Source organism: Tauraco erythrolophus, chromosome 19 (assembly GCF_009769465.1).
Source record: "Tauraco erythrolophus isolate bTauEry1 chromosome 19, bTauEry1.pri, whole genome shotgun sequence".
Classification (NCBI taxonomy): domain Eukaryota; kingdom Metazoa; phylum Chordata; class Aves; order Musophagiformes; family Musophagidae; genus Tauraco; species Tauraco erythrolophus.
Window position 1 is genome coordinate 4,205,007 of NC_141483.1, and position 13,482 is coordinate 4,218,488.

Sequence of the window (13,482 nt, forward strand, 5' to 3'; positions counted from 1 at the left end):
GTAGTACATTGGTCTTCTCTCCAGTCATCATCTCGTGCAATTTGAACACAAGCAGTTACACAAAGTATAAATTACATTCTTTTGAGTGTACAATTGAAAGACATTTTGTGTGAGTTGTATAAAACACACTAATCTTTAGAGGACACGCACACAGCTCGTGTGTGTGTAAAACAGCACAAGAAATTCCAGCAAACGTCAGCCCCCTCTAAACTACCTTTTGCAATTTGTTGTGACATTCAGTAGCTTTACGTTTGAATTCTTCAGCTGCCAGTCGGGACTCTCTCAGCTCCGATTCATAAAGATCACTACGCCTGCGAGCTGAAATAAGATCCTCTTCTAATTGATTCATCATCAACCTCATTTCTTCTACTTGAGCTTGATATTCCTGTAGTTGTGGTGGAAGGGAAGGAAGAGGTATTACATTTGAGAGGCTGCAGGGGAAACACTTGGAGCAGCAGATCCCAGAATACTGACTGCAGGCAAGAGGCGTGTTTGAGAACGTGTAGAGCTAAATGCAATAACATATCCATGGTGTTCTGGTTTGACTTTTACCATTTTCATGTCAATACCTCATAAAAGTCAAAACATTGACTTTCTGAGTGTGGCTTCACCAAAGAAACACACAAATACACCTACATACAAATGATAAAAATTACTTACATTTCTAATTTCTGAAACAGAAATACGCCTTTGAGTTGATGTCTCTACTAAATGTCCAGATGCTCCCTCAAGACACATTTTCTCAGGCTGATAACATGACAACTACCACAGATCTGCACAGCATGGGTAAAAGGAAAGAAGGAGAAGCAGAGGGGCAGCATGCTGTAGCTTCTAGCAGTCAGTTATTTTCTCTTGAGAGAGTTAAAAAGGATCATATTGTTCTGTATGGGAGACAACCTAAAATCAAATATTAACTTAAAAAACTGTCTTAAAATCACATTGCCCAGAGAAGGTATTTGCCTATATAGGCAGAAATACACATTCCCCATGCAGGACACTACAAGATAGGGCATGTGATGGGGAAGGTGGGAGAAGAAAAGAACATTTGAATTGACTATCTCAATAAGACTGGGGACTCAAACTAAGACTAGCTCATGAGATTGCTTCTTGTATCTTCACTGGAAAAAAAAGAACTTAGTTACTTTTATTTAGCACTTACTAAGTCCTGTAACTATGCATTTTATAAAATTACTCTAAAAAAATAAAAAAACCCTTAAAACTAAAGTATAATTTATGAAGCTGAGAACAAGTAGAAAACATGCACATCAAAAGCTAGGAAAAAAGATTGTGAAGGATTGACAGTGGGGGAGTCCATCTTTCTTTCCATTTTAATATCTTACAATACGCCTTACTACCCCCATATTCAAAAGAGTAACTGTCTCATGACAAAATCAGGTTTGTCATCCCTCCTTCCAGACAGCCAGCTCTCTTTAGCAAGAGAAGTGATTGCATGAACACTGACCATAATGTCAGCCTGTGATTCTCCAGCAACACGGAGAGCTTATACAGACCTTTAAAGCAGCTGGGCCTTTAACACATTGCTCTACTATCCATTATTATGGGGAGCAACAGCTCTTTGGTTTGTAATACCCAAACTGGTTCTCCAGTTTGTATGGCAGACGGGGGACCTCCTCCTTCCACTTAGACTACCTATGGATGACCTTATTTTCTTGCTGGAAACAATTAGAGCTTTTTATAACAAGTGAGCATATATTAACTCAAAACATTCGTTTCATACAAACACGTCTGTGAATAAGAAAGGCAGAATGGTTTAAAGGAATACATGCTCTGCTTAGAAATCATGTTTTGTTAAGACTTCCTAAAATGTTCGACTTTTATATCAGCAAACACTTGCCAAGGAATCACAGGTTGCCACTGTGAAAACGAGTGTTTGGGAAGGGAGGAGAATAGGGAAGGAGAAAAGAAGGAAAAGAGATAATTAGTAATATTTCAGTTTTTCTTCTTTCTTGACATTTGCAAGACTATCTTTGAATACATCTCACAGTCAGGTCAAGAGGAACAGGCCACATCCCCCAAGGCGACACAGAACAATACCTCTTGCATAGGATTGGTCATAGTTTCAGAACTATCAAGATGCAGTTAAGCACACAATAATGGACAGGCAAAGCTCAGGGCATATATCCAAAGCAAATCACATCAGGGTAGCTGCATACAAATGAGTGGGCCTTTTAAAAAATACCAATTCCCATTTGTTGCAAGTTCATCCATTCATATGCGTCTTCATCAAGTAACAACCAGAACACACACTTAATTAAAACAAAACGAAGCCAAACAAAAAACAAATATACACGCACCTCCCAAAAAAAATCCCAAACCCACTACACTCTTCTATTCAAGTACCTGGGGTTAAGTTGAACCTACAGACTTGCCCTGAAAATACCAAATGCCTAATTATTGTTTTTTGAAGATTCCAATTTACTATTCATTTTACTTGTTCTCTGTCAAGCTCCAGGTTTTCAACAGCAAAACTCTAAGGGACTCTTCCATCTCACCTCCCAGTTCCCTCTTACTTAAAAATAATGATCCAAGTCTTTAATGGCTAAGATCCACCTGCTGGTATGAGTCAGCAAAAGCATCTCTGCATATTCTGTTGCCGTGTTCTTGCACATGGGTTTCAGACAGCTGAGAAGATCGCCCCAAATATGAAAGTCTGCAGGATATTACAGTTTCATTTGTTGACCTAAACAGCATTTTTATGTCATCGTGAATCTTTATAAGCCAAATTAAAAGATTCTGGGACAAAATATTTGATTAAAAATTATTTGCGTTATTTTTCCAGTCACACGCGTCTGTACTGCCCAAGAATCTATTGATACTTATCATCACCGAAACGTTCCACATTTCAATATTTAAAGCAACTTTGCTAACAAAGCACCAGAAGACAGCAACGAGCTTTAGATCCCTTGTATTACAAAAAACAACCATCCATAAGAAGGCTGTAGAAGTCTATAGAGGCCTGCTACATCCAGAGGGTCGTTGCTGCATTTCATTACTTTTTACATAAGAGCTGCTCATGTCTGGAGAATTATTACCAAGGTTTCTGGGCTTTCTTGTCACAAACACTATGAAATTGGTCAGTTTTTAAAGTGCTTTGAAGATGAAAAACAACAGATAATTGCAAAGAATTGTTTCAACACCACAGCAAATTTCTTCTTCTCAATACAATATGTTGCTATTAAATCATAAAAGTGAATCGGTTCTGTCTTGTAGACCATTTTAAATCCTAAAAGTGTCCACGTTTGTCAAAATTAAATGAAAATATGGTGACTTTTTTTCCTTATGAACAACTTATAGATTGTTGTTATTGTTGTTGATTATATCCTTATCAACAACGTATAGATTAATGAATTTTCAACACTCTTCTGGTGGAAAAAAATTATGAACATCTACTTTGCAAATAGATTAAAGTAGGAAAAGAACAGTTAGGCAACACGGATTCTATTTTGAAAGACTACTACGCATTTTAAATGGCCAGATAAGAAAGAAGGCAAAAAAAAAAAAAAACACAAAATTAAGGGTAGCTCAGTTGTCTCCCAGGTGAAGAAGATTCATGAACTTGTGGAATATGTATAGCTTGACTATTTAAAAGGGAAAGTTCATTTCTAATGCAGTGTATTACTAAAGCATTGCAACTTTCTCCTAAGCTGGTTTTACAGACAAAGTACTTTGAGGACTAGGAAAAGAAAAACTTGAAGTGTGGAGCTTGTGCTTACTTGCAATACATGCAAAAGCATAATTTTGTTGCCTCCCATTTTGTTTCAGAAAGCATGTGAAAACACACAGATTGGGAGTCATCACAGCCTATCAACATAAAACATAATCCTGGCAACAGAGCTAGAATATGCCAAGAATGCTGATCTGTAGATAGCCACTCTGCTCCCCGAAGAAGCAGGTATACCTGTTCTTTGATCTCTTGCAGTTTTCGGCTTTGCTCTCTGATATCATGAAGTAGCTGTAGTGCCTTATCATCTTCCTGAGACACCTCCATCCGTGCCTGCTCCAGGCTTCGCTTTAAGCTCTGCAGAAAGCAAAATGTTCAATACATAGTCTTTGGTTTTTCAGATGGCTGTATAATAAAGATCTTTAGCTATACAAACGCCTCCTTGACTGCAGTGAGGCATCAAAAAAAAAAACCAAAAAACAAAAAACGAGGCACCAATGATGGAACCCTAAAGAAATTCATGGCCAGTGGTGCTTCTATCTGGATAGAAGCAGTCCATTTTACAAACACTGTTTACTATATTTAAAGTTTAGTTAAAATCCTTACTTCCTCACGTCAGGTTTAGAGACAAAAATCAAACAGAGATCACAAAGGCATCCATTATTGACAGCATTTAGCTATATTTTATCTAACATTATTAATTCACAACCTAGACACAATCCTTCAACTTCACATTACTAACAAGCCTATTCATTTTTCTTGTTGCTGTTGAGTGAGTTAAATCCTTTAATCATCATTTAACTTCTACAGAGAACAGAAAAGCTACTTCTGTATCTCACCACATACCTTACCTGCAAATTTTGACAGACCAGTGGTTCTCCTATCAACTGTGTATTATTCTTCAGCAGAAAGATACAAACTGAATTTAATTTATTTACCTAGTAGCATTGGTATAGGAAAATCACTCAGCCCTGTTCCAAGATATGCTTCCCAACAAACAAACCCATTAGAAATGCTTTTCAATTCTCTGAAATAGGGTATAATCTGGATTTTTTTCTTGGTACAAGAGAGGAAACAGAACATCATATCCAACTGAAAATACACAGACTATTAACTGGAATGAAAATATCCTCACTGGAATCTTGCCAGGACAACTGGACAGACATTCCAGCTCCCACAAAAATGCCAAATGATCTTTGAAGACACGGTTTTAAGGCCTCGTTTTTATATTCTATCTGAAAAACAGCACCTGTCTGAGCATCATCCCTGACCATCCACTGTGGAACTGGATCAGTCTGAACTCAGAATACCACAGATGGAGGCAACACCATTCCTTCCTAATCCTCTTATCCTTGAAGATTTCAGTCTAGGTACTGATTAGGTCCCATCCTCTTTTGGCTAAGAAACCTGCAAGAAGTCAAACCCAAGCATGTTCTAGCACAGCCAGTAGGACAAACATCACAAATAGTTTCGGCAAGACCAGGACAGTAGTTACTCCTGTATGTTCTAAGCACATGACCATGAAACGAAGTTTGAATAAAACCATCACGCAAGCCTCTGCAAACAACTCATGGCTCCATATTCAACAGATATCCTCTCACATATCATTTTCTCTCCATCAAGAACCCCACTGAAACCATGATGGAAGAGAAAGGCAAAGACCACCAGATACCAGGCCCTCAGAGCTGAAAGGACTGGTGTAAGGGCTCACACTGCATTCTGTGATATAGGTGGCCAGGTCTTGCTCCAGGAGGGATCGCTGGGTCTCAGAGGCTTTCAGTTCCACCTCCTTTTGGCTAAGTACAGCCTCCACCTCTGACACTCTCCGGTGCAACCGCGTCATTTCCTGCTCCATCTGCAATAAATATCAAGAGGTTATAAAGGGGGCTTCAAAAGCTTTGTTAACTGCTACTTTCAGAGCTCTGTTTGTAAGGGATTTGTCTCCAAGAGACTTCTAGCTATATTTCTCCAAATGGTGTTTAAATTCCAATACCATTGTCTCTGCTCCAGGAATGCACAGTTCTTCTTAAGGGCAAGTAGTAAGTCTAAGTCACCCCATTCATTCAAGCTGCTTGTTCGTATTCAGTCATTCTTCGAACCCCAGTTAGCAAAGAAGACACAATCATTTTTCACCTGACTTGCAGAGATGGGTCACTTTAACCTTATCCCAAATCCATGCTGGACCAGAAGATGGTTTCCCCCCATCTCCTTGTCAGGAGCAAAAGGTCAAATCCAGAACAGAGCAGGGAAAAAAAGTAATCGAACTCTCCTAAAAGTCTCAAACAAGCAGTAAGTTTTAAAAGACGCCACCAGGTTCCCTTTATTGGAGCACAGCAACTGTTACAAGATGTTCACCATAACCAGTGACGTGAAAACAGTTATGTAAGTAGAAGCTGATGAGTTAGGAAGAGAACCTCAGAACAGTACTGCTGTAATTGTGCGTATGATGAAGAGGCACGGCCTGCAGGAAGCAGCAGTCATCTGTGTCACGCTGAGATAAGGACTGTTTAAAATCCAGAGCCGCTTCTTGTTAAGATAAAAGTATCTAGAGCAACAGCATGGCCTAAGTTCATCTCCCTTTGTACTGGACAGGAAGCCACCTCACTGAAGGAAAAGCACTTTGCCCACCACGAGTCTGGATGATCAGCAGCATCTGACAGATCCCTGGACATACAGTGGTTGCAGATTCCTGGAGCAATGGAGATGGCCAATCGCATAAATAAATACCTTGTGACACTTGTCCTGGGCGTCTTGGAGTTCTTTGCTCTTGAGGAGAAGTTTCTTTTCCATGGAGCTGACCTTGGCTGGAGAATCCACACTTGAAAAAACAGATCTAAAAGCAAAGCCAAACAGCACGTGAATATGGGAAAAGGTACAGAATCTGCATTTATGCAGCCTTGGTAAAGTCATTGGGTACTTACTTACACCAGGATAAAAGGAAGGGGTGCAGCAATCTCACTCTAACAGCCATCATCTCAGATCAAATATACCATAAAAGCTGATGACAGTATACCATTATTAAATATTCCAGCTGTACTTCTAGTTACAATCTTAATATTTTCCATCAGTGACTTTGAAATCAAAGTGCAAAACAATAAATCACAGCAACATTATTGCATAACTTGTACAGATTTTTTAAGTGTAACAAAAACAAAGCATAAAGTCAACGTAACCATTTGGAAAAAAAATCAGAAAGTTGCTTTTTATTTTGTACTTTATTTTTAATCAGGTTTTAAAATTATCAAAGTTCAAAAGCCCTAAAAACTTAAACATGTCATAATCTGCACCACAGGAAGAAGAATTTAATATCCTTAGTTACCTTCTGTGAATCAAAATTGAACTGAAACTTTCCTAAACCGATTCGTACGATCCCTACGAACTCAATCAATACCAATATGATTAGTCACACTGCAGAACTTCAGAGTTCCACTTGTAAGTAATTTTTTTCGTGAAATACAACTTAACTGCACTATTCAAAACAATTTGACTCTAGAACCCTGGGGAAAATATTTACATGTTCTAAAGCTTTCTGCCTAATTGGGACTCAACATTCCAGAAATTTACCATTTCTGTTAGTTGAAATTCATTCTCGAAAAGGATAGGAAGCCACTCAATGTTCTGGAGCATATTTTTAGTGCTTTGCAGTCTTAAATATGTAATTTGCAACCAAAGAATTAAGTACACACATCAAAACATAATTTTTAAAATCACATTCTCCCTTGCATAAAATGATTCAAACTAGATATTTCAGCAGCTAATGATGGAACCAGCGTTAACTGATAGATGAAAACACTGAAGCACAATGAAGGTGCTAATAAAAGATCATACAGTCTGCCCACACGATGCTTTCTGCTTCTCCTGGCCACAGTTTGGTATGCAGCCAGTTATCCCCATGGAGAGAAACGAGCTTTGAGCAGCTCTCTGCATATAGCCATACACCCACACACAGCAGCACAGTCTCTTAACACCAAGGAAAGTTTGATTCCATCACCACCATTTTCTGAGAAAAATCTACTCCTTAAACCAAACAGATATGCAGGATAGTCATAAAAAAGAAACAAATGGATTTTTATGAAAATGCTGCAGCAACATACCTGTATCAAAACAGATCTTCTGTACCATCAACTTAGGCAGTCATTAGGAAACACTGTTTTGATACTAGCAAACAAACATAGCAGAATCCACCAATTCTGCTGTGAAAGGTGAAATATTAATATTTCTTCAGAACCCTGTTATATAAAAACTTAAAAGAAAGAATCCTGCACGTCAACAACACAAATATGATCAGGACTTAATAAAAAATAAATATTAAAAGTGAATGCTCTTGTAAAGCATTCCTTTAGACCTGGTCCAATCAATCTGATCCATCAAATTATCATATTTAAAAATCAATTTATCAAGTGTGTCTATACTCCTACAGAGAAAAGGAAACCATCTGAGAAAGATGCATATTAAATCCCATAACAGCTGGGTGTACAAACAAGGCTAAAAATGAATAGTTGAGAAAAGCAGTCTAAAAATACAAATGAAAGCTCACATTAACTAAAAAAGACACTGAGGAATCTGCTTCAAAATGTTAATCAAATATAAGTAAATAGCTGCAAATGTTATTGAGACAAGTCTGAAAATCTTTTTGTAATAAAAATTTAGCTTAACAGGTCTGAACTGTACTGGCTGAAGCTTTTTTTTTTTTCAGTATAGTTTCAACATTAGCCATCACCTTTTTACTTTTTTTCTTTTCAAATCTGAGACATGACCTAAGAAAAATCTAGCCAGTTCTCACAAACCTGGTTTTATTTGCTGCTTCTATTTCACCTCCCGAAAGGGGCTAATTTTATTCGGTATTTTTGCTTATTTCTTTTATTTGCTAATAAAAGAATCAGAGCCTCATATTACAGGCACCATTTTGCATTTCAAAAATTTCTCCTAGCGAGCCACCTTCAAGCATCCATGTGCACTGCAATCCAAGAAGCATCAGGACAGATTCAGGCAAGAAGATGCAGAGCTCTGCAAAGCCACGTTGTTCAGCCAGGAGTGATGGGATGGGACAGAGCACAGCAGACTCGCACTGACCAAACTTTGAATTTTATTAGGTGACTGTAGAGGGAGCTGCTCCTCAGGGTTGGTGTCAGTTTTCTCAGGAAAGAGAAGGCTACAAACTAGAACTACCAAGCTTTCTTCCTCATCCCTGTCCAAAGGGAGGAAGAAATTCCTTAAAAATAGATGTCCTGGTGACATGATGATTTTCCTGCCGTGGAAATAGTATATCTTATCCTTGAGTAAGGCTGATTTCAGTTAGTGTTGGTCACGCAGTTTTTAAGAGACATCCTTTCAAAGTAATTCTTTCCTGTGTACAAATTGTATTAGAACAACTCCATGAACATCCATATAACCTTCAAAGTATCAGAAAGGGGGCAGACAGAGGAAATCAAGAGAAATGGAATACTGACTAATCTAATAAGCCTTGTCATGGTGATATAAGCTCTCGACACGGCATGACAAGGTGGAAAATATCCACATTGCTGGGGCACTTACATTCTTCCTCAGTCAGCATCTTCTCAGAAATTAAACACATACGATCCAACATCAAAAGCCATGATGCAAAGCTATCATTCAGGTTGATACCATCTCAAAATATTTCATTTAATTAACTGCTACATCTGGATCAATCCTCTTAGCACAACAGAGCAGTTTCTGCTGTTTCCTCTGAAGTGTGAAAGAAAGATTAGCAAAAGGTAACCGGCATACATCGACAAGAAAATTGCAATAAAAGATGAAAAAAACTCAAATTTGAGTCTATAGTACCGAATGCTGATAACACTGGCTGTGCCAATTTACTTTCCAAAGAATCACTCCTACATGACTAAAAACCAGGTTAACTTACAGCTGACTATCTAGTGATTTCACAGCTAGATCAGCAACAGCCTCAACCAGCAGAACCATCAGAAACGGTGCTAGTTGGGTAAAAGCTCCTCCAGTCTTACTGTGGCCGAGATGAAGAAGAAAAGCAGCATTAGTATAGGAAAAGCTGTAAGATGACTTTGGGGTATTGAACTCGTATCTTAACCTCTCCTGTGCATCACAGCTCGTACCTTCCTTTGCCCTTTTATGCCACTCTCCTTAAACCCCCAGCTCACCTGTGCTTCTTCCTTCTCACGATTGACACCATCTGTCCTAATCCTGGCCCCCACACACATGCCTATAATCTCATCCCCCGTCCCTCATGCTCTATTCTTTTTAGCATTATACTCATCTGTACCTTCCACCCCCTCCTAAATGCTTGCTCAGGCCTAAAAAAAACCAAACCAAAACCAAACAGTGATACCATCAATCTGTGAATAGAGAGAGCTGAAGCAAAGCATATTTTTGGCATGCTCATCCTGTGCTTCCTCTTTAATCTATCTTTGGTGAAAGGGTTTACCAGAACCTAACAAACTGTTGGAATAAATCAGTAGTCCTTCTTTTCGGAAGAATGGCCCATTTTAACTCTCGGTATTTTATAATGAGAATCATGAATGCATATCAAATTTTGAAATTAAAAAAAAAAAAAAATCTTGAAAAATATCACTTCTTAGGAACTTACAGAAAAGATTTGGACCAATTACCAAAGCCTCACAGACCACAATTCAAGAATTACTAGGAATATATTTACTATATTCTAATAGATAATTAAAAAAAAAAAAATAAACCCCTGAATCAACAACTGAGATTAGGCACAAGACCCACTGTCAGCCTTTCCTGTGAATATATAAATATTTTTTATTAATCTAAGTTTTGTACCATAAGTAGTCAGGCCCCTTTAGCTCCTTACTCCAGTCTAAGAGAGGGCAGAGGCGGGCAAAAAAATTTACATCGTAAACTATTTTTTTTAATTAGGTAGGGCGTTTTTATTAGATATTTTGGTAGATTTTATTAGGTACTTATTTTTATTAGGTATTTTGGTATATTTGGTTAGCCCTGGATTTATAATGTATTTATCTTATAGAATCATAGAATGGTTTGGGTTGGCAGGAACCTTAAAGATCATCTAGTTCCAGCCCCCCCAGTTATGCCTTAGGGCTTCTGCGAGTCACCTGCAAGGGACAAGAACAATTTTCTTTCACCACTTTATGCATATTTCTGGCATCTAAGGGTTTTTCTCACTTGTTCTAAGCACTGGAGATCAGCCAGTTAGGGACAGGAAGTAAGGTGGGGCTGGCTTTTAATGGAATTAAACTCTCAGTTGCCTGTTATCTTGTCACAGTCACACGCTCGCAGCCAAACCAGCAGCCAGATTTGCAGTCAGACAGGCATTTCTCCCCCATATCAAGAATTCAGAAGCCATGATGGGAGAAGGAGTTAGCTGGTCCTTCTCTGCAGCCTGATCCCAGTTCTTAGAATTTTAAGAGATTGATTTAACAAACATTTTGCTAGTACAGGATCCCATGACATAAGCAATGCCCTTCATTTCTCCTGATTGCTTCCTACCACACAATATTGTCATGCCTTTTGCTCTTTTGTTAAATCCTACATTTGTTATAGGGTCACAAATTCTTCCCAAAACTCATGGTATGGGGCAACATACAGAACATTTTCATTTAATGGAGACTTCTAAACTACACACCACCTATGTAATCTCCAGCAACAGGTATAAGTGACTTAGGTGAACCCTCCTAACCCTAAGCAGTTGGAAGAAAGAGGAGAATGGAAAAGAGAACTTCTTTTACCCTTCTTCTGTCCAATTTTATTTTAACTGCCTTTTCTCTGAAGCATCTGTAATTCCTAGCTCAGCTATGGCTTCTCACTGTCCAGTGAACAAGGGCAAGAGTGTAACCCTAAAATTCACAGCTTGAGAGCCCTCAAATTCAAAGCAAGGAAAGTTTCAAGGACCTTGTTAATGGCACTCTGCAGTTGCCTGGCCTCACTATAAGCAGCGCTAGAGGCATTACAGCTATCAGCTGCAGCCACAGGAAAACAGATCTGCATCACTTAGCAACCATAAGGCTTAGACTTTCAGAGGAAAGATTTGCAGAAAAATTCCGGGCTGATAAACTTGATGACTGAAGATCTTCCAGAGAAGACATCCCAAGATTCACAACAGATAAGCCTACCCCCTATTTACTGTTCTCTTCCCCATCTGGAATTTGATATTCGAGCTAGTGTGGACAGAAACAGCACTTTAATTCCCCAAGTAAAACATACACCATGCAATATTTTATAAGTAAGAAGTTCTCTTTATGACCCAGTGTTGCAGTGATACTGAGAATAGACTTATCACGGCATTATTTAAATACAGATATTTTAAAGTCTCCATCCACTCTTTGCCAGGTTTAACTCACCTTCTTAGAACAAAATACAAGTATTTGCTGCTAAAAATATCAAAGTGCATTTATAGAGATCTCATTCAAAAAAGAAATCATTAAGATCTACTTATATTAAAATTATTTGGAGGAAAATTAAGTACATGATGTTTTTCTGTTCCAGCTCAGGAATAAAAGGCCACACCAAGCAGAAATCTTTCTTGTCAAAATTTATCTAGAGCAAATTAGTCTCTATATTCTTTTGCTATACCCCTTCTCATCTATTACCAAAATTCAAATATAACTTCCATACACATTTTCGGTACTAGCTCCACAAAGAAAGCAATCTCTCAATCTGCTATATCTATATCACTTTCCAGCCTTCAACCTCCAGCACGGTTACACCACTGTTCCTGACACTTTACCTCACACTCCTCTTCAGCTCTCGTCCCAGGCCCTGATTACATATACATTTTTACCATACATGTTTGGTCACTGTTGAGCCTCTTCTGTCTGTTACATGACTGGGAATGTAGCCTTGATAGAGGGATTGCAGCTCCCCAGGCAGAAGAGATAACACCAATAAGTAACCAGTAAGTAATAAGTTACTCCACTTCAAAATCAAGATAGATTTTAACCCTGGGTACCTACAGATATAACATTCAATTTTTCTAATTTGGCTGACAATATTAAATAATTTCACCAAAGAAATACTTTTTTGGTTGTTATGTCCTCTCCCTTCATTCCTCTTTTGCCATAAAAGCAACTCTGCTGAGGAGGGACAATCAAAGATTCCATTTATTATTACTGGTATAGCCATCGTATAACCTTGATTCGTGGTGTAGGCAAGATCAAAGATGTCAACAGTATCACCAGATTTGGTTGCACACTTACCGCAGAGCAACTATCACAACCAATACGACAAAAAAATGAAAACTTGATTAAGACAGACTGACAACAAAGTCCCTGAAGGGAACTAACTACCAGCTACGAGCGATGGTTGACACGAAAACACAGCGCCTTAGAGCATTGAGTCACTAACCCAGCTGAAGCCATCACGTTCCTGAGAGGCCTCATGATACTGAGGTAAGGACGTCTCAACTTAACGTACTGCACTGAGACTTTTCCAATAGCTCTGTCATCAGAAGCTAACCACCCACCGCACCAAACGGTTTATACTATGCTATTTATGTTCCTATTTTTCTCCGACTCAATTCTCTCGGAAAGCATGCTTTCTTTCCATCGAAAACCATTTTTTTCTAGATCTTTACCTCCCTCCACACATACCCTGCATACTTCATCTGAATCTCCAGTCTCTCAGCACACAATACAGCAGTCTTCGTATTTAACTCGACCCAACAGCACACAGCCAGCTGCCGTGAAGCTCCTTCTCTTGATCACTGACCCATTGCTGCACATTCCCAGATTAGTGGATCTCCATTTCTGTGCATCACTGATTCAGCCTTACACATCCCCAGCATTTGGTGCCCACTCTCTGACCCAATAAAATAACAGCCCCCC

At 38.7% G+C, this 13,482-nt stretch overlaps 1 protein-coding gene across 14 annotated transcripts in view; it reads right to left on the reverse strand.

Moving 5' to 3' along the window:
- CIT (citron rho-interacting serine/threonine kinase) overlaps positions 1–13,482 on the reverse strand; it is a 70,955-nt gene that overhangs the window by 41,061 nt on the left and 16,412 nt on the right. For all 14 annotated transcript variants that reach the window (XM_086623765.1, XM_086623764.1, XM_086623763.1 and 11 more), the window contains exons 10-13: positions 6,410–6,515; positions 5,394–5,537; positions 3,920–4,039; positions 215–385 (exon numbers count right to left, since the gene is read on the reverse strand). In XM_086623765.1, coding sequence (XP_086479891.1) covers positions 215–385; positions 3,920–4,039; positions 5,394–5,537; positions 6,410–6,515 — 541 coding nt within the window. The remainder of the gene's footprint in view (positions 1–214; positions 386–3,919; positions 4,040–5,393; positions 5,538–6,409; positions 6,516–13,482) is intronic.